We start from the raw sequence: 22,247 nt of genomic DNA on the forward strand, positions 1-22,247 counted from the left end.
TGGTTACCAGTATTTGTAAATTGATTCAATCGCGAATCCTTAAATATCTCGACTTAAACAGAAATAGACTTGGGTACCAGCTCGCGAGGGGTTCCATGTCAAGCAAAATATGAAGCTTCGATTGCGCGTGATTTCGTCGAAGTTGGACAGGTTCCTAGACGCGCATAACCAAGTTCTAAGTCTTACTAGGACGAGTTCCCAGACTCGAACGAGAATCGTAATAAGGAAAAGTTTTGTAATGGAGGGCGACGGAGATTCTGGGAAAGTTGAGCGAGAAAAACGTGCCTCGATCGAAATTTGCCACCTAGTCGTACACGTAGCTTCTACGAAGCCAGCGGAGAATTTTCAATGAAATTTCCTTTCCATCCAGCTTGAAACCTGTGTCGTATCGCGATGAAGGCGAAAGGAAGAAGCGGCTTCTTCAGAAAGCTCTATTCTACCGGAGAATGAGTTCTGTTGCTCTAAACAGAGAACGCGATCTGAAATATTTAAGTATCTTTGCTCGCTCTAGAAGTGCTCGTGCACGATTCGACGTGGATCTAGCGTTCAGGGCAGCGAGCAATTCATTCCATTGAGAATTTACTATTATCGAATAATTGTGTTCGACGGTTCAACGCTATCCTTGAAATTGAAAATTAATACAAAATAATCGCTGTATCATTTTTCTTCGATGTGTACGTGCGCGTATCGATTTGCGACTGGTGGGAGATCAATCATTTAACGAGCGTACTTACCATCCGATATTCGCAGAATATGCTATAGCTCAGCTTTAATTAATAAGAATACGAGTTTCATTCGTTTAGATGGTCGTGCTCTATTTCCATCGCATTCTATAAACAGTGCATCCCGACTATAACTCTCTCGCTTATAGAAATTTCCTGCCTTTTAAGAATTCAACGACGAACCACTCGAAACGAGATTAAACTAAATTAAGAAGTTTCGAAGGAACTTTCAGCATCTTTTCATGAAAGAGATATACCGAGTAACTCTCATCGATTTGTAATTAATAAAGAAGATTCATTGCTCTATACTTTACTTTTAATTAATATTTAACACTCGAAACAGGAACAAACGTTAGTTATTACCAAGGTACCCGAAAGTTTTTAATTAAATTAATTTAGAAACTATATACGTGTCACCTTTTTTCTCTCACTTTGAAATCTCTCACTTTTATCATGGAAATAAAAGAAAATTGGGAACTCGATATCGCTGATATTTTTATCACCTCGCTAGACAATAAAGTAAACGGAGCGTGCACGTGTTGCCGACACACCGATCGAAAAAATACTCGGCCTTTGATGCCTCTCGAACGAGCACCTCTTTTGGAACCTAAACCAAAGTGTTCCGTCCGTTTTAATTGCGAAAGCTCGGGGACCTTCGGTAATTTTACACCGCAGCGAAATTGCTGGCCATTTTTTTCCATCCAAAAAAACCTCGCTCTGTCGAATCGTCCTCTGCTCTTCGCTGAGCAATTTACTTAGCCAGAGTTCGAATCGCTTAAACGTTAATCCCTGTTTTTCTCGAAACATCTTGCTCCCAGGACGATCTGTATGCGGACGGTGAAATTCATAGTTTGGGAACGAACGGTAGTTGGAAATTGAAACGTACGAAACGTTTCGCGCGGTGCACCGAGGCTCGCTCTGATGGGATATTAAAAGTTTGTCGAACTCGCTAAATTGGAGGAACTTGAACTAATCTGACCTTTTCCCGGACCACCGTCGAGGCGGAGTTCCTTGGCTCGGGTGCAAAGAATCTGCCCTCGTTGCGTTTCGCACCCACCGCGGCGTTTGGTAATTAGGGGTGGCTAGTGGAATTAACCCTCTCGGCGGTCGAGCAACTTCGAAACGAGGTTTTTTCGCCGTGTAAGTTTTTACACCGTCTGCAAAGTTGTCCGTGAATCGTAACGCATGGTCGATTACGAAAATTTGTACGTCCTTGTAATTTTCATTTCTGTTTTGTACAAACATGTCACGTGTGTAGCTCCGCTAACGTATTTAATGATTATTCAAAGTCTTAAGTGTAAAAGTTCTTCAATTGATAGTCCAAGTCCAAATTGTAACAAATGAATCTGAGTTAAGGTCCGTGAGTAAATGAATCAATCTTGATATCAAATCTAAAAGTTCAAATCTAAATCTGTTATATACTAATTTGACAGTATAAGAGTGTGTTCTAGTATCCTGTCCAGAAAAGTGGGAAGATTGTTGTATTGAATTGTAGGTTTAGAATTTAGCGAGAAGTTCATCAGTCTATCATTCACGCGTCCTTAGACTATCCGTACGTCCACGTCTAAGTACCGTTTTCTTCTTCTCGTCTATACATCGGTCAGCGTGAAGTTTGATATCTGTTTCTAAGGTCATCGATTGCCGTCCACGTGTTCGTCAGTGCTACTCTGAAGAACTAAGTTTACGATATGTCAATTGCGATTGACTAGGAGCATCTAAACGCTTAAATTGCCAATAAGGGTAACACTAACCTTGGTAATAAATTAGATAACACGCTGTAACACGAGAAAGTATTTTACATTCTCTTAATATATATAATAAATTTGGGATATTTTGGTATCCCAACAATATACAATAAAATGAAAATACTCGATATGGTGTAAAATGGAAAGGGTTCAGAAGACTAGTAAGAGTTTGAGATTTACTTTATTACACCGCTTGTCCGATTCCTTCTTCTTTAACGCTCTAAGACTACTCATTGCGCGTATCGCGTGACTCTAATCAGTGCAGACCGTGAAACATCGTGAAACATTTGACTGCCGCTTCTGCTCGTCATAGCGCCTAGGTCAAAACAACGCGATGTTGAATCAGCTCGTCACAATGAAATGTATGAATGCGAAAAATGACAAAAATTTTTAATTCCTTTTACATGTGTTATTCAATTATTAGAAGAAATGACGGGACATTATACAATATCGAACGTCGAAATAGAATATTAATATGATTTAACCTTTTTTGATATAGATAAATTTAGTTCTGATATTTATTCATAACTATGAAACAGTTTGTTATTTAATAATCGAGTTTAACACGAAAACCGTCGTACTTAAAATAAATACAGGAAGATATAAAGAGAATAGCATGGTTCCGGTTCTGTTAAATAAACAAGAGTCTCGGTAGATCATGGAGATTATTATGGAAAACGAAATCGAAAGTAGTTATTCGAGGATTACGATATTTGTTGCTTCGTAAAACTATATTGCAGTTCTGTTGTAAGCCAATTAGGACGATTGAACAGCCAGTGGATTGTGAAAACGGTTTGGGAACGAAATCAGTTCGATTCCATGAGAACTGCTGTAGTAGGATGTTGGTGATTAGAACAACGGATAATTATAGGGAACAGGATTGTTTTATTATCAGCATTTGTTTAATAAATTAATAATACTCATTTTTAGGATTATCGGAAGTTATCCTAGAAATAAACTGAATTTGAGTTCATTCAGAACTTTTACAATGTCTTTTAAAAAAAATTCTACACAAAATATATTTATTATCATCGTCCATCCGAACCAACTAATTGCGAGCAATTTATCGAATTCAAAACACAGCGCACGTTTAACAATCACAATCGAAGTATCTCCGACGTGGTATCGATCTCTTCGCATTAAAACCGTAGAACAGAATCGTATCGTCCCAACAGCGAACAGGCGAAAGTCTAAAACCACCCGCACCACCCAGTTCTCCGGCGTTCTCCCCAAAACCGGTCGACGAGCGCGCGTGAAAATTCGAAACTCTTCGAAACGCTTGGAAAGGAAACGAGCAGCCGAGAAAAGATCGCGTGACGAGGGCGAGTCGCGTGTCACGGTATAATAGCTGGTAATGTTCAGGTGAGATCAACGAGACTCGTCCACGAGGGAAGGAGCACTCGTCCAGGCTGACGGAAAAGCGATCGAGCGCGGCGGCCGCGTACGCCGCCCTGCAGGCCAGCGAGGACGAGCTGGTCGCGGAGCACTGCCTCGAGTCCGAGGACACGGCCTTGAAAACGCCTGGCAGCGAGACGGAGGACACGGAGGACAACGGCGGGCAGCTCGAGGAGGCGTCCGCGTCCCCTAATCCTAGGTTCACCTTCCTCAGGCGGTTCCGATCGCCGCGATTCGGCGAGGCCCACCACAAACGTGTCCCGACGCCGATGAAGAGGAAGTACAGACGGAACAAGAGCAAGGACGACATTATCACCAACGATATGACCACCGCGGAGGTCGGCCCACCTAGTTTGAACCAAACCGAAGTGCCGGATCCTTATTACCCGATTTACCTGCCGATCGACCAGGAGTTCAAGGCCAAGTACGTGTTCCACCATAAGAAGGGGAAGACGTTCCAGGAGAGGCTGTACGTGTTCCTGGAGCATCCTGTCGGATGGGTCTGTATCTTCTATCATATCGCCGTGTGAGTATTTTCATTGCAGTTCTTAGTAGAGAGTGACTGGCTGGCCGGGTCGTTTGATTTGAATCAGGCATGGATTGATGGTTGTTTTTCTTTTTCTTTTTTTTTCTTTTTTTCGTACGAGTAGGCTCGATCGTGTGCGCTCGTTTATTATGGGCTCTGTGGGATTGTTGGTTATTGGACACGTTTCTTGTATAGATTTTTCGTCCTCGCATTCATAGAACGCTGGCGTGTTCTGTCTTTATCGCCACCGTTTGGTGGCAATGTATGAAGTTGGATTGATCGTTAAGTTTGTTTTTTAATGCACTCCACGATGGTATTCTTTTGATATTCAGTCCGTTCTGCGTGTGGATCTTGGATCGATGAATATTGTTAAGGCCCATTAAGAAATACTTGAGTCTATGTCATAAAGCAAAGGGATCTGCAAATTTTGTAATCAGCAACCATTGACCATTCCTTTGGTTTATAATACAGGCCCCAAGTATTTCTTAATGGGTCTTTTAAAGGAAGCATTTAAAAATAGAGAAATTCGTGACATGTTTTTTATCGTTATGAGCACTATTCTTTAACTCTTGCACGTCAACGTGTTCTACTTAAAAGGGAGCAAGTTTTGAAGCTACCAAAATTTTATTGATGATTAACGCGTTCGATGGAACAGACTAGGACTTGTTGGCTCCTAAGACCTGTATCATTCGTAAGAACTTGATCGCGTGGGATTAGGCGCACTGTATAATGGTCTGTGTGGACCTATATGCGTGCAGTTTGGTACTAACTGCAGGGTTTTAAGTGATATAAGGTGGATTTCTTGAAGACTAACGGTAGTCTTGAGTCCAAGTGATGTGTAGCGCTGTAATAAAGAGCCGAAGAAGAGAAGAGGAGAGCAATGGAGGAGCATTTCGTCCTGTGCTTGCTTAAGTAGCAGGCTTGTGTCGCGAGTATAGTATAATTAGGTCAGAAAGTTATTTTGTGGGAATGGAAAGGTTAAGAGAGGACTGCGATGCGGTCCTTTTAAAGGCCAGTATAGAAAGGTTGCCTCGGATCTTTTTCTCTTTCTTCTAAATACAATACTTTTCCTTCTTTTCTTCTAAAATAAATGAATTACACTGTTTAAAATCACAGTATGACGAGTAAGTAGGTACGTTGCAAGCTTTCTAGCTATATCAAATTATTTTAACGCGATTTTCTACCAATCTTTCGTAATCTGATGTCGCAAATGTGAAATAATAGAAACGATTATCGTCCATGTGATAAGCGCTTCGAAAATATTGATACTGTTGAGGAGGTGCAATCTCTGACGCCATTGCACACCATTCTATTACGCGCGTCCTGCGAATTTTTATTCTATTCTAATCTTTTCAATAATTATTGCTAGGAAAGGAGAGATAGTCCTGGCAGTTGCAGGCTTGACACTATTAATTTTATATTTTATTAATCGTTGATTTTTTTTGGACTGTAAAACACGCGAGAGACGTTCTTCGACAGCGTATTGGAATCTCAGCTGAAAAGCGACCGTTTTTTTACCTTTAATGGCGATGGTACGTGTTGGATGGTACTCTCTCTCGCTCTCTCTCTCTCTGTTAAACCTCGCATTTATCCGTAGAGAGCTTTTGTGGGGCGTACGAGTGCGTCGCTTGTTGTAAATGCTTCATGTTGAAAGCTATCGGGGCTGTTGCTCATGCCGTCAATTCAAGGTGGAGGATCAGATTTGTCTGGTGAATTTGTTCCTCTGGATATTTGGGAGGCTTCCATTTTATATGCGGAACTCCTGCTCGTACAAAATAGGATTTAAATTGCTAGAGTTGAAGAAGTAATTGAATTTTAATCAACTAATTTATTGATAGTCAATTATTGATCTTTCATGTTCGAGAAAAATAAGTTTAATATTCGAAGCTTATAAATTCTCGAGTATTAAAGCTCCACTTTGTACAGTTTATACAGTTATTTAATAAAATGTTTACCGATTGTTAAACTGGCAATATTAGAACGATGATATTTTAAATATTCTCTTATTAAATAATAATCGAATTTTTTCTAACAAAAATCTGTATAAAATATAAATTTTCATTTTAACTGTGGTATACATGGTGTTGCAAAGAAAAATAGCAAGGAAAAATACAATAATTCCGTTGCTCGATATTCAAGTCGCGATACCATCAGGAACACAACCACCGTTATTCTACGTTCAGCGAAATACTTTTACCCTCGATGATCTGCATTTCGTGAAATTACCGCCGCGAACGGAGGTGAAAAGGGACAAGCCAGACGGTGGTTGAACATGTTTTTCCTGCCATTCGCGGCCCCCGTTGTTCCTAACTACCGTTTTATTTCCGTTTGCATCTCCGTTCCACGCATCGTGAAAGTCCGTTTTTGATTTTCCCGCGCAAATGTCGCGGCGCTCGCTCCTCTCGCATGTATTATTCAGCGTCCGGACGTTCTCCGTTATTCTTCCGCCCCTTTTTCTCGCTTCCCTTGTTCGTGCCCTTTTTTTCTCTTTTTTCTCTTTTTTCTTCGTTCAAGTCGCCGTCAAGTACCGCGCGCAACCCTTTCAATAATTCATAACGAAAACAAAATACGCCACGGTGGAGCGTAGCGTCGAAGTTGATCGATCGCGGAGGCGCGAGCGAGCGTGTTTTTATCGTGCAAATGGCTGTCTTATCGTTTCCCCTTCATTTTTCGCCTTTTTCTCGCTCGTTCGCCACGTCGCGGGCGATTTTTCTCAGTGCCTCGCGACAAGCTTCGCGTAGTTTGCGCCTTTCGTTTACGATTTAACTTTATTCGCTGGTCGAAACGGAAATCACGATCGACAACGTGGCATTGTTGGTTTACTAAGATTAAAATTATATGTACATATAATTTTAAAATATCGACGATTATTATACCGGTCGTTTGAGCGTTTCATTAATTTATACAATTTTTATTCCATCCTCACGAAACTGAAACTAAGATGACACGCGACGTCAGTTTTTTAAATATTGAAAATTGACGATTACTGAAGTTAGCTTAATTTACATAGCGTTTCGATTCATTTTCTTCGAGAGAACTTAATTACAATAATTATTGCTCGATGCACGTTCCACTTCTATACCTTTTCTCTATTCTTGTCCAGCTGTTCGAGGATCAACACGCTACCACGTTCGGTTGAATTCAAATATGCAGCTCTGAATTACTGGAACACAGCCCCCGCACTCTTACCGCGCTTATACATCGATCGATTTTCCTTGCTCGTGACCCGACGCTGGAAAAACCTAATTCGTAATACCCTTGAGCGCCCATAGCTTTCCATTTCTAACTACTGTCCCGATAACATCCGAACGACCGTCTCGTACGCTCAAGAGATCTCGAAATTTTTGTTTCGCAACTTGCGGAAGACCAATCTTTGCTTCATCGTTGCGGTGGTCGCGCGAACGATCGTCGACCAATTCTTTGATCGTTTCTGTTCTCCCTTTTATTGCTAGTCAGTTTATTCGAGAGAATCGAGCCGGCCGGGCAAGTTCGTTCGGTGATAATAAAGTACGTTATCGAAGTTTTGACGGCGCGGCGCGTCAGGAAATTGCGACGGAAGCGCCTTTCACTTTGCCCGCGCCGAATGCGACGTTCATTTCCGGAAACGTGAATTTGTTTTTCGCTTGCGTCGAATATCGCTCGAACCGCGTGATTTAATTTGTTTTTCAGTCGATTCTACGTGTGGTATTCGCGTCAACGTAATTAATTAAATATACGTATGTATATAGAGAAGACGAACAGTGTAGCAATATGGGATAGAGTCTCGATACAGGGTGTAGAAAGATTGAAAATGGATGACAGTTTGATCATTGCGAGCATGCATACACGCACTCCCATCTTTCTAGATCTACATTTGTTAATTACTAGAGATATCGACGAGTTAAAAGTATCTATGTTATACTGTGATTAAAAATTATCGACGATCAATGAAATTAAATAAACAATTCTTTCATTGGAGTAACTAGGTCGAACAATTAGTTGGGAATGAATTATTTATATTATTTTCGCAATAACACGGGGATCGTTAAAATTAATTTTTCATCATTCTAGTATTTATTATTTAGACACGTTCATGTATTATTTGTGTAAAGTATTTTTCGCTTTTAAATAGAATCGAATAAATTTTTTATTTATCGCGAGATTCTGAATAATGCTCTGCAAGCATTAGAGAAAATTAAATGAAATTAAATTGAAAGCAGAATACTTTTCAAGAATTCAAGCAAATATTTTCGTTTAAATATGTATTCAAACGAAATATAAATTAATTATTACATCGTTTTAGACTACACTTTTCTTAACGAGATTATATTAATAAATCATAGTGAATAATTAAGGAATTAATTGATATTCATAATACTATATCATCGATATCACGGATTATATCTGTTCCATTGCGAACTGTTTATCAAACATCATTGCGTTCATTTGGAAGCTATTTTACACATTGTAATTACTGCTCATCTAATTCAAACGGTTTCTCTTGCTATTAGAGCCTAGAATTGATTAATTTAATAACCATGACTTGGCTATGGGGCACTACTACTTTGATAGCTTAGCACCCAGGGTAATCAAATTCAAAAATTACAATTTGTAGGGTAAGGACGATTTATTTGTGAAATGAATTCTGGTAAAACAGCTTGTAATATTTTCTATGAAACATTCCATAATTTATAAGAATTATTTACATAGAATTGCATACGATTAATCGTATGTCGATAATAAATACGAGTTGGCCTTTACTTTAGATTTAGGTTCAGAATGAAATTTTATTCCACTAATTGACCGTCAATCAAACGAAGCGTGATAATGAATTTAGCGAAAAATAATACGCATCAACAGAAGCACCGCAATAATGATACGATTAATTTTACAAACCTAGTAATATCATCAGTTTAGGATGGTGGGCGATTAATAACACGGTTTAATTAATTTAGTTCGGTGGATCGTATAAGCTGCGGGTATCCAGCGCAAATAAATTGTTTCCTGGCAATGGAATATTTCATTCATTTGTGTAATTTAGTAGTTGAACACGGAAGAGATTCGTGGGATGATTTCCTCTACGCTGTGCATTAAATATTACGAACCGCTGATTCAGAAATAAAGTAACAGATCGTGAACAAATCATACAACTTGCATTGCTTTCTTTGCCTTTCTATTATTAAGTTCGACAAATTTCGCTTGAAATTTTCGTTTATCTTAACCAACAATTGAAATAGTCGTCCTCGACCTATGCTTCGATACAGTTAACCCTTCTATAACTCGGTTAATTCCTTTTCTGTCGTATCTCGAAATTCTTCTTCTCGTTCTCTACGTTTAGTTTCACATTTACACTGTTCTTCAGCTGCGACTATTTCTCATATTCTCGTTCGTTTCCTCGATTGGCTCTGTACAGGAACCAACTTCTACTTCTTACCCTCTTTGAAGATGCGTACTTTGACTGATGCACACCGTCTTGCCTTTTTTCTTTGAACGTGGGGAAATAAATCTTCATGGAGGTATGCCAGATTCTTACCGGCTAAAACCCCACGGTGACTGTCCTCGGCGCTGCTGGGAGGACGACGAGACACACTCCCCATCCGAGGAATGAGTGATCACTGGGTCACACCAATGGTCGATGCGCTTTCCTAAACGCATCGACTCCCGTGCAAATATTGAAATCGTGTTATATGAAATGGAAGCAGAGCAGAGATATTATGTGACAACATAAATTAACATACGTAGAAGAGAATATGTAAGAAAATTTTGTGTTTATTTCAATCGATTAGTGAGACGGACATATGTGGGTTATTGAAAAGTTGTACGTGTTATATAGAATTTTATAACAGAGTTGATCGAGGGTATAATGCGATCCACCAATATAATTCTTCTAAGCAAACTGATTTTTATAAGAAATGAATAACGTTTAATTTTATTACTTGAAATGAATGACATTTAATTCTTCTTCATTTTTTGAATCGAAAATACTATCTTCTCCCTGTTCGATCAAGTATATTCGACACGTATTTCACTAAAAAACAGGCACAAACATTTTCGAAGCCCAAACGAGAAAACCTTCATAGACAAATGAATGTTTGAACATTTTTTAACTCGAATGAAATTCCCTTTATCACCTGAGATTTCCTGGTCGATTATACCTAGTAGCGCAGAGGAATCCCTCGGGACTTATTCGTTCGAGCAACGCACGAAGTCGCGTGAACGGAAAGGACGCTAATGCCGCGGCCTACTTTACCAGCGTATAAATAGCGACGTTATTAGCCGCGATGCATATGCAAGCTATTTACGCGGCGTTTGTTATTTTTAGACGATGCACGCGCACGATTTCCCTGTTTGCATCGTGTCACGAATTTTTTTTCGTTTCTGCGAGACGCGCGAGCATCGTTAACCCCTTAACCTCAGAGAAATGAACATCGTTACGCGAATCGTCGATACCTTTGCAGCAAGTTTTTGCTTTTCAGTGCAACGTCAAATATGTGTATTTATATTATTATTATGAATTAATAAATGTACAGACTGAGTCTTTTAGCTGTATCGCTTAAGTTTACTCGTAAATTACTTGTCACATAGAAAGATGTTTAAGAAATGAATTATTACATTGTATCTACCGTTTGATACCAAATAACTGTCGCTTGAACTTTTCTTATATGTAATAAATAATTTACGAAGAAATTTAAGCAGCGCAGTTAACCCTTTGAAGCCCAAAAGTTTTTTCAAAAGCAAACCAAAACTATTTTCAGTGAATTTATTAATGATTAGATTTTGAAGTAATTTAACATACGAAAAACGTTTCAATAAACAAAAAGACGAGGTTTAATTAACGAGATAAATTAAAATGTTGAAACCGCCTCGATATAGAATTGTTAAGAGTTGAACGAGTCACTCTACGTATCGTATAAAAGAATGAAAAATATAATCATTACAGTTCAGCTATCGAAAATATAATTTCAAAGGCGTAACTCGATAAATGTAGTTACTTTTGAAATATTATAAATTTTTTATACATTTATGCAGTATAATTTAGTAGCACTTGTATTGAAACCAGGTTTGCAATTTCTTTCGTGAGATACCATCGAGTTCCTTCGTCCCAATATGCCGGACATCGATGGTAGCAGAAAATTTTCGTCCCTTCGCTATACGCTTTAATTAAAGGGAAAATCGAAAGTCACCGAGGTAGTTAAGTCGAGTGAACAGGACGATCTAATCGAGCGATCGATTTTTTGCCAGTGAGTCCCTCGGGGGGCAGAAAAAGACGTTTATCGCCTTCTCACATTAAAATGGTAAATTGGAACGTTCTACGCGTTCTCCGATAAATGTGTCCTTCGTTATGTTCCCAGTTGAATTACTATGTTCACCAGTTATTTTATCACCAGTTTAAGTTATCATTTATTCTCGTTATTATATACATCATTTCGATAGACCTAAAGTGCTTGCAAAGTAACAATTAACATACAGTGTACTTGAAATTGGTCATACATTATGTAGTACAATACCGCTGAAAGCCTTTTAAAGCAATTATGAATTAATCGGAGAATGTGTACGATGATGTATATAGGAGATATCAATTTGTGGTCAATTCTTTTAAAAAACTGTACGTGTACAGATAGATTTTATTGCGGATGTGGTATTAAGGGAATTAAAATTTCATTAGCCTTTTCTCAGCTTTCTACGTTTTATGTTAACGTGGAGGAATAAATTGTATGAAATTAAGATATGGTACACTGGTAGCTTTTATGGATCTCTTCTCTTTGCGTGCCAGCGTGTGATTCAAATCTCGATTGTACTCTGTACTTGTTCCAGTCAACGTTAATTCGACGATCGCTTGATATTGTACGTTATTTATGCATATTTAATTATTTGTCTCATGTATTTGTTTGGAGAATACATACTTTTTGCTTCAACGTGTTTTATTGAATTACAGTGGAAAATATATGTATATATTTGCAGGCAAATTTATTTAAAAGGATTGTTTGGAATGAACTGAGATAAAACGCTTTCTATATTTGTACGGGAAAAATGAAATATTTCATCAATTCATTCAAATGAATTACATGGTAGTTGTATTTGGAGTATATTATACATTTTAGAACAATTAAATTCCAAATTAACATTATGACACATTTAAAATATAAACTTGTGCTGGCAATCGGTAAACCCTGGGTATCCACGAGTATACTCGTGGTTGGCAGCGATTGGGCTAATCGACAGAGTTTCCCTTGCGAAAACGACATTTTACCAATATTAACATGAAAACTCACAAAACAGTATACTGAAAAAAGTAAGTTCATAAGCCAGTGCAACAAGATAAAAACAGAAACTGCATAAATTTATTTAAAAAGGTATCACAAATACATACATAACCATTACATAGATAACAAAAATAAGAACAAGTATTACTTGCTGTCGTATTCATGACGTTTCGTGCTATTACTTTGTAATATATGAAATGTTTGATTTTGATTCATTATTACTTTAAATTCTGTTTTAATAAAAAACATTAAAATGTTTCTACGTAATTCTTTCACGAATTCACGATTCGTTTTGCGAGATGACTTTTCTTGCACGATCGGAAAAGTGGTAAGAACGCAGCTGCACGTCGAAACATTAACGATGCATTTGATCACGATGCAATCAATGAGCGTACAGTTGGTCGACGGTATAAAAAATTTGAGACCAGAGATGAAAGCCTTAAAAATGAGCCTCGTGGTTGGCCAGAGCAGAGCATTATTGACGAGCAGTTGAAGCTCTCAGTTGAAGAAAATCTATGAAAAATGGTCAGAGAATTTTCCTGAGAATTCGATGTAAGTACCATTACGTTACTTGAATACGAATCGAACGATCGACAAAAGTTTCACCGTCAGGAAATATGCGATTCGTTATTGATTCGAAATCACAGTGAACCATTTTTGGATCTCTTTCCTTTCTTGAAAGGAAAAACCTTCAGGAATCAAACAAACGTTGAAGACACCATTAAAGAATATATTAATACTGGAAGACCAGATTTTTATAAAAATGGAATTAAAAGCTAGAAACTTATTTTGATTAAAAATATTGTTCGTTAAAAAAGTTGTATGCATTTGAAGTTAATCCCAAAAATTGGACATTTTCTATATTACAACCTAATAATACGCTAATGATGACGCAAAGTTAGTCTTCCAGAGCCTTAGGCGTAAACAGTTGGAGGCTCGCTCGGACCGATGGGTTTCTTTCACTGTGTATACCCAGAATTCTATTTCTCAACACAAGATACATTTCTGTTTCTACGTTGACATATTGAAATAATCGAACATTGTACTAATCAGTTTTCGTTAGCGCGTTCCTCAGTTGGTACGAACGGTCAGTCAACCATAGACGCGGGCCGCTTAATAACAGGCGGCATACTGGCCAGCTGGCTGGCGTGGGAATTTCATTTTCAACGAACGGTGAAATTGCGGCGGTTTGTATTACTTTACCAATCGTTTCCGCTCGATATTAACCGCGTGCATGGTCGCCAGCGAATGTTTCGACCACGGCGTATGTACGTACGCGCGAGCTCGTTATTTGTCGATTTGCGGTGGTGATTTGTCGCGGGCTGGTTTGCCAAATGCCTGCAGATAAATGTCGCCCTGTGTGTCATCGGATGTGTTTTATCGCTCGTCGCTTGGGAGAATCTAACATTCTTTTTTCCGATCAGCAATTGTCAATCGAACTTACTCGATTTAGAGATATGTCGAATTAAGTACGACGCGTTTCAAACTCCAAAGGAAGGTTTCATTCGAGAGGTACGTGGTTTCTAGTTTAACGCGAAGCGAAGAATTCTGTTCTGGATTTTTCGCCGTTTGGTATTTAAAGGATTTGTAAGGAGCTGAAGAAAGAACAGTTTCAAAGGTTCGAGGAAGTAGCCAAGGGTTAAGGATGGGACATAAGTTAGAAGCGAGACAGGGGATGAGTAACCTATTCAAGTTTATACAGCAGTCACTTATTATTAGCTATTTTTGAGTAACTATGTTTCATGAGATAGTGAGTTGTCATCCAACAGACATACAAATAAGAGGAAGCTCCCTAACAGCGTTTCCCAAATGTTCGCTCCTTTTATTCCACAAGCAATCGTCAAGCGTACCGCGAAAAGTTGTGAAACTGAAAGTAAAGAAGAATGAAACATTTTAAAACAATTTGAAAAGAAAAATTATAACCAGAAACTCAAATTTATCTTAAAGTTGTTAAGAAAAGAAAATTGTAGGATTGGGAAGTGTTCCGTGGTGAGAAAAGTTTGGAAAACATTTTTTCTGAACAAATACCACTTAGGTGTACAGTTTCCTCTCGTCGTATACTCAGGGTGGCTCGTAGATATAGTTACCGCGTTTCAGACACGATGATAGACTCTTCATAGTGGAGGACGGTCGAGAAGCTTGCTCGAGAATTCATCCCCTGTCAAACGAATCGCTTCATTAAATGGTCTACGATCAACGCGAATCAATACAAACGATACTTTTCACATTGTTTTTATCTGCGATTCGTGAATGTTCGATTGTGTGTATCGATTAATATTTTTATTCATTGTTCGTATCTATTAATATTTGATTTTTATGTTTTTGCTTAAAAATTACAAATAATTTGATAACATAAAAGTTTTAGAGTTTCATTGTTATATAGTAATATTAAAATTGAAATCTTTGGTATATTTATAATTATAAAAATATTACTCTGTTATTCATAGATGCTTGTCAGCAAGGTATAAGTCTTATGGCATTTTAAAAATACGAATTCAACTATTTACCGTTCAATCGCTCGATACTTAGAAAAAAAAATTTATTTTATAACAATTTATTACTTTTAAAAGAGTCCTACATTGTTTTCTAATACTTTCCAAATATTTTATTTATTCTAATTATTATTATTTCATGTTTTGCTGATTTTATTCAATGTTGTCAGACATAGTTTAGATTTCACCACGAACGAGTGAAACATAACTGAAATTTAATCGAAATTTAATTGAACGTTAATTGAACAGATAAATTCGTTAGTTAGGGTGATCAGCGAGGGATATAAGGTGACCCAGTAATCGTGGTGTGAAATGATTAGCTGCGAGAAAAATTAATTAAAATTACAGAGTAAAACTTTAGCAGTTGAGGTGTCGTTATCGAAAGCTATTACATTAGAAGTCTGTGAGATCGATCGTAGATTAACTATAAGTCTTAACTACAGATTTTTTACGTGATATTTGCGCGTAAACAGGGCTAGGAATACATAAAAATAATAATAAAAGTAACACTAAAATTTCCACTTCTTCTACTCCTAGTTCTCGCTCCGTTTTTCCGTAGCCAACTAACTATATATTATCGAATGTAACAGACGAGATTTGCATGTAAATTGCCGAGGTCGCAATTAGGCTCGCCGAGCCTTTGCTGTATAGACTATTGTGTCCGCTTGTGTGTGCCTTCGTGAAATTAATTCTTATCCATCGATTTGTATCATCAATCTCTTTCATTTTGTATCTGATTTACATTTTAGGGTTCATCTTTTAGTAATATGACAACTGTGTTTTATGATTTCCCTCTAAAAATTATTGCATATCAATTATATGAGCAAGCGAGTTTGATTCATCCTCAATTGAAAATAAAACAATTATCCTAAAAAAAAAAAAAAAAAAAAAAAAATAATGAATGTATGATCGAACGAAGGAAAAGGGATATTTAAATAAATGTGACCATTAGCATATAAGACTTGGAGATTTTTACGCGCCTAACAGAAAGGGAATTATAAGAATTGAAAAATCTGAAGGGACATTTTAGTTAAGATTGTAATCATGGCTTGGCGATGAGAGGGCCTAGATTCAATTCCAGATAGTGGAATCATCCCTTTCCTCTCCCAGATCAAAAGTGCTCATAAACTTCATTCAAGCTCATAAAGTTGAACTGAAACGGAGCATTTTCGAGGCTCGTTGGAACCACGAAACTGGGCTGGTGGTTGTTTGTGGGCGGTCGTGAATTAATATGGCAACGCATCATGCAATATTTATATGGGTCACTAACTAAAGTTAGTTTTGACGGTCATCGCAATATGTGGATGATATCATCTATAAAGTGGTGGTTGAACGGATGCTGCAAACACTCGCGGTCACTCGTGGACCACACGCCCGCCAGCACACGTATTTTGTTCGATACGTGTAATAATAAAAGCAACAGCAGTGTTGCATAAAACGGTGAAAAAAATCGTACGTCAACTTTTTTGGGCACGTTCTAAAGGGTAGACTTCCGTTTGCAAAACCATTTCAAAAGAAATTTCTTCTCATTTGTAAAACCTGAAATGAGAAAAAGCAACTTCAATATCGTTGCCCATTATGCAACAGAAAACAATCTTCGAGAAAATGAAATTCAAGACTAAGTAGTAGCTTCTCGCTTTAAAATGAGCCGCGGTAGATTATTCTACAATTTTCCTTTACGAAGTTACAGCAATTCAAATATCCGTAATTCTTAGATGGAAAGCTAGCGATTCGCAAATTTCGTTGCACAAGAATGCAACGAAACGGATACCATTTCCTGGTTGTGGTCCCTTTTTTTATCCTTGTTCGTATAAATACCGGCACTTTCACGAGAGATCAAAGATGGCACGATCAAAGGACTCGTCAATGCTGAAAATGAATTCGTTCGGTGACTGAATTCTCGTAGTCGCAGACGCGTCGTTTAAAAAATCAATAACGTCCAGGATGCAGCTGCGAGTGATAGGCGCGAACGCATCGAGTGCTCGACTCTGTATCGCGTGGCCTGGGAAAACGTACGCTCGTTACAGATTGATCGGTAAACGCATCGATTTGCTTCTGTTTCAGTATGCATTCTGCTGCAACTTTTCTGCGAAATTGTATTATATATTTGTACAAAATGTATTTTCTTTTGCATTATAAATTCTTATATTCCATCTAGTATCTAAATCTGTTTAGAGACCAAGTATTTAAAATTATCGGTGGATTTTTGTTTCATTTAAGTATCTCTCTTTCGATTAATTATTTTAGTTTTTCTTCTAGTTCTCTGAATAAGTTTCAAACTTATTCTCTAATAGTTCAAAAAATATCATTAATCTTCGACGCTTCTTACTATGACATTACATTGGAATAGAGTTGTTATTAAGGGTGTAAATTATAATTTATTCGTACATTTTCGTATAAGGAATTCGAAAAATACGCAATAAATGTATTTAAAGACGTATACTTTATTAATTAATAGTATAATTGTGTGTGATACGCTTTGAAGTAAGGAACAATTAGAATTAAAGTCCCACATTACAATTTTCGCATTCGTATCGTGATCTTCTTCTTCTTATACCATATTTTGAGGACACTATATAATTTTGCCACGTTTTTATGATTAGTCAAGCGATACGTTAAACATAAATATGTGGACAGTAAAATGCGTGCGATAGTAAGAGACCTGCAATCTGTTCTCGTTGTGAGACAAAACTGATCACAATATTTCAAAATATATTATATTATTACAATTACAACTTTATAATCGAATAAAAATGTTAATCTTATTATTTATATGATCTGAAAGTTTAGGTAAATACTGTAATATTGATGTTTTTTAATTTTTTTCTTTTATTACGTTATACATTGTTTGCAGAACTCACGTGGGTCACTTGAAATTTCCAAACGGGTAACTTAGTGACCCGTGGGTCGTAGGTTGCTGACCGATGATGTACAGTAGGCTAACAGTCGACACGAAAGAACAGTCGAGGAGCAAGGTGGAGCTGGCTAGGCAAGAAGATGGATAAGGGAAACAATCAACCTCGAAAGAGAGTAGATCTGTATTGATTAAATATACTGTTAATGCCTTTTTGTCTTTTTATTTATTCTCTTGTCTTCGTTTTATCCCACACATATCTATATAACAGAGAGAGCCATTTCAGTGGCGTATGTGGCGTTTGATAAGATAATTTCATCCTAATTACCTTTCATATTGCTTGAGTTTTAATAAGAATTTTTACTAACAAGTAACAACTTCTTAACAATTTAAATAAACTTAAAGAGAAACTTAAAAAAAGTAAAAATCTAGATTTTATAAAGAAAAATTCCGATGTGTTATCTTGAACGGTGAAGAAATAAGTGAATGTAAATTTGAAAAACGGAGCGAACGAGCGTCTCTCTTTTGTAGATGACGTGAATTAAATGAAATTAATTTTGAAACAATTTCCTATCGAAAATGTACCTCCGAGTAACGAAAGTAGATGACTGTAAATGTGTTTGCTGAGAAGCGGAAGTTGGTAACGCCACGCGTATCCTTTCAAAAACATGATATTCGCAAAAATGTTTCATGCTAAAAATAAATAAAAATTGTGACAATATTAAAAAGAATGATTAATGCACGTTGAATGCGACGGAAGTGGTAGCACAGTTGATATAAATATCAATTAGCGACGTGGAAGGAAGGAACGAGGAAAATCAGTAGCGACGATCAATGAGAGCGTCGAACAGGGGTTCGAATTAAAACGTGGCCGGCATCCACGCGTTCTCCCGCATCGTCGACAGGAACGGTTAAATTCGCGGCGAATCCGAAGGCATCGGTAATTGCCGCAGCTCGTCCGCTTCTGGGTGTAATTTATTAGCGAGCGACAGCTCGTTAAGTAACGACGAGCCGCGCGTTAACGAAGTCGGCTTCGCCGTGGAACACGCTTTAAGATGGCGTGTCAGACGACTATAATTCCGAGCGCACCCCACAGCCATCCTCGCTTCGCGGGTCACCTTCGTCGACCTACTATGATAATTGTTCTCCACGCTCGGATCTCTTTTCCCTCTTCCTCGCCTCCTTTTTTCCTAATTTCCTTTTTTTTTCAAGGTGGTACGCGGTACCTCTTCTTGTATCAATCGCACCGCAAGACACCACCACCGTCTCACTCTTTTTTTCCCTTTGCTTTATTCTCCTCTTTGCGGTGGAGTTCGCGGGCTTTGCGTGCTGTTTTGTACTGGAAATTTGGGTTAAGGGGTTTGTTATCTGACGACGGGTTTAGGCGACGAGTTTTTTTTTTGTGGAACGCGGCACCCCGTGCTTTTTGGAACGCGATACGTGGTATTGTGACATCGTGGGTGTTCAGAGATTCAATTCAATTTCTGTTGAATGGATTTTTTTATTGTTCGGGGGTATCGAGTGAAAGTGGAGGAATGATTGTATATTCTTTTACGAAATTTATATTATTCTTGGATATTTGGCGAAAAATGGACCTCCGTTCATTTCGAAGCTCAAAGTACGACTTATTTTACACACAACTGTCGCAGAATAATTAATTATTAACTGTTTTTAGTTCCACTAAACTCAGCGCACGAAATTTGAGAACGACAAGTTGAAACTTCCAGTTGGTTGATTTCGCGTACACAGCGTTCAGGTACAATCGTCGTAATTCCCGGACAATTAATTTTAATCAAACGTCGGGCTGTTCCGTTAAAACTCGTGACGCGTTGCGCGGGATTAACCAGAAATTGGATGAAAGTATTCGAACCGCGTTGCGAAATCCGGCGGTATCTGCATTCCGGACTCTTAAATAGCGGCCTACATATCGTGTTCGTGCATATTCCATCGCGTTGCTTCGTTCGTTATTCCGAACCCGCTTCGTGGATCTTCTTCGCGTGCTGCTGCTAACAACGGGCATAAATTAAATCGTTTCTCAGTTGAATTTGTCCTGTGTAGAATCGCGGAAAAATTTGCTCGAACGATCTGGAAAGTTTCGTTGCTCGCGTGGCAGCAAAACACGATGGAGTTCCTTCCATATCCGCGATTTCTGTTACTCTCTCGTTTTTCTAAAGTTCAATTAAATGAGCGAAAATAACGAGATTGAAAATACACGCATGTATCGAGATTTCTGCGTACAATTAGAAAAGGGGTTGGCCGACTTTTTTATACACATGTGAAGTGTTTATCGCCAGATGTTTAATTAATGTTTCTACATATATAAAAGTCGTCTCTTTAAATGTAAACCGAATTTTAGAAGATTAGTTAGCGATTTCTTCCTTTATATTTACAATAACGCACTTTTTCTAAAATTTGACTTATTCTACTTTGAAATAAAATGGCTTCATTGTAAAATCAGTCCTTTTCTGAGAACTTTAACATAAAACTTAGGAGTAAAATTAACTGAAATTTGCTTCTGCTTGAAATTTTCATGATATTTACTCGTTGCCAAGCAGCATGCACAACGGAATACCACAAACGTGATTGACACGTAAGTTACCGAGTTTATAACTACCGAACTTGTAATGTACTGTGAAGCTAATTTCGAGTCCAACACGAACCAGAACTATTTTGTAACTTGTACTAAACTTTTATATAGTTAGCCATAAAGATATTCAAATAGCAGTATAATTTTAATTAGAAGAAGAAAAGATTTCTTCCAAATTTTATAATATAATTATAAATATAAAATGTATTGTACGCCATTTTATAATATGCCAGAAGTATAATATACAGGGTGTTTCTTTTGTAAAGATGAAATCTTATAACGAACAGCAATGCGTTTGTTTTCTATACACAATTTTATGCAAAGTGTTTCCTAAAATATCCTGAGATTAGAAATTATTAGATTTTCCGAAAATTTTGGAAACCCAAATCAGTTTTTCATTTTTATAGTTGTTCACGAATATTGTTATTCTATATTATAAAAATAGTTATTTCATAGAATATGAAATCATGACGTAGAAACGATTGGTAGTTTGTACTTTGTCGTACAAACACGAACATCTTTCAGTTATTAAACGCACAAATTTAAAATACGAGTCGTGGAACGGCCTGGAACCAACTTCTACCGTTTAATTCCGATTGAACATTTTTCCTAGTTACTAAAAAATTCCGAAGCACACTAAACAACGGTTGAAACAGCGGCGATCGATTTAATACTGTGATCTAAACGCGTATAAATTCGCGGGTAATTGATAACCGCATTGCGATTACGGTTTTCGTTGGTCCCTTCAAATCCGTGTAGATTCGATTACTCGTATGCAGTATGGGATCATACACGTTACGTTTCATCAGTTCACCGAAAGTTTATCATTTGATGAACATCGAACCAAATGATATCTTCAAACCATATGTCTATCATAAAATTGAAACCGTAGTGTTCTCGTTGAAGGATTTGTACATTATTCGAAGCAATCAACGTTGCAATTGTTCAATTGCAATTGAAGTTTTGAAATATCTGAAAGCTGAGAAATTTTCATTCTGAGATACGTACAGATGCGGTTTTTTGAAAAGTATAAATTAATCAATAGCGTACGGATGTTGTATGCATCTAACTTTGGGACACGATTAATTGTACGATTACAAAGTTAGTTTTATGCTGGAAATGACTGTTTACTGGAAAATTGGGGAACGTTCGAAATGGTGAAATTGTCAGTGCATGTAATAATATGTACGATGTATTAAATTATGCGATTTATAAAAATAGAAGTATATATAAAGAAAAAATAAAGAACAATGAGTTTTTTGTCATTGTTAAGTATTAATCAACTTCTTCTCTGCTGTGATCGTCATGGCTTATGAAAAGCAGACAAACATCATTCGATCTCATGACGACACAGTTGCAAATACAAGTTAATCGTTTAGTATAAAGTGATCAGATTTTAACATTGGTGAAACAGAACAAAATTGACGAAGGGGGGAATAGTTATCTTGTTGAAAAAATTATGTACGTTTTTCTATGTTTAACTGATAAAAATGCGTGTCGAAAATTATATTCGTCATATTATGCTTTACCATTACGAGAATGGACGGAAAGCAGTGCAATCATTTTGCGATCTGAACGAAATGAGAAGCAGTTACTAAAGTCGAGGATGAATACGCTTCAGAAGAGTCATTTAATCATGTTTCTGTTTAAAGTCGTATTTTTGCGTGTCTTCTTCTTCATTGC

General features: G+C 37.4%; 2 protein-coding genes across 3 annotated transcripts in view; one reads left to right on the forward strand and one right to left on the reverse strand.

Annotated features, from left to right (window-relative positions):
• The window catches only part of LOC143422490 (regulator of microtubule dynamics protein 1), a 297,728-nt gene that overhangs the window by 148,795 nt on the left and 126,686 nt on the right, over positions 1–22,247 (reverse strand). The window lies entirely within an intron of this gene.
• Positions 1–22,247, forward strand: part of LOC143422475 (potassium voltage-gated channel subfamily KQT member 1-like) — a 75,698-nt gene that overhangs the window by 15,659 nt on the left and 37,792 nt on the right. For both annotated transcript variants that reach the window (XM_076893140.1, XM_076893141.1), the window contains exon 2: positions 3,830–4,388. In XM_076893140.1, coding sequence (XP_076749255.1) covers positions 3,830–4,388 — 559 coding nt within the window. The remainder of the gene's footprint in view (positions 1–3,829; positions 4,389–22,247) is intronic.

This window comes from Xylocopa sonorina, chromosome 3 (assembly GCF_050948175.1).
Source record: "Xylocopa sonorina isolate GNS202 chromosome 3, iyXylSono1_principal, whole genome shotgun sequence".
Lineage (NCBI taxonomy): Eukaryota > Metazoa > Arthropoda > Insecta > Hymenoptera > Apidae > Xylocopa > Xylocopa sonorina.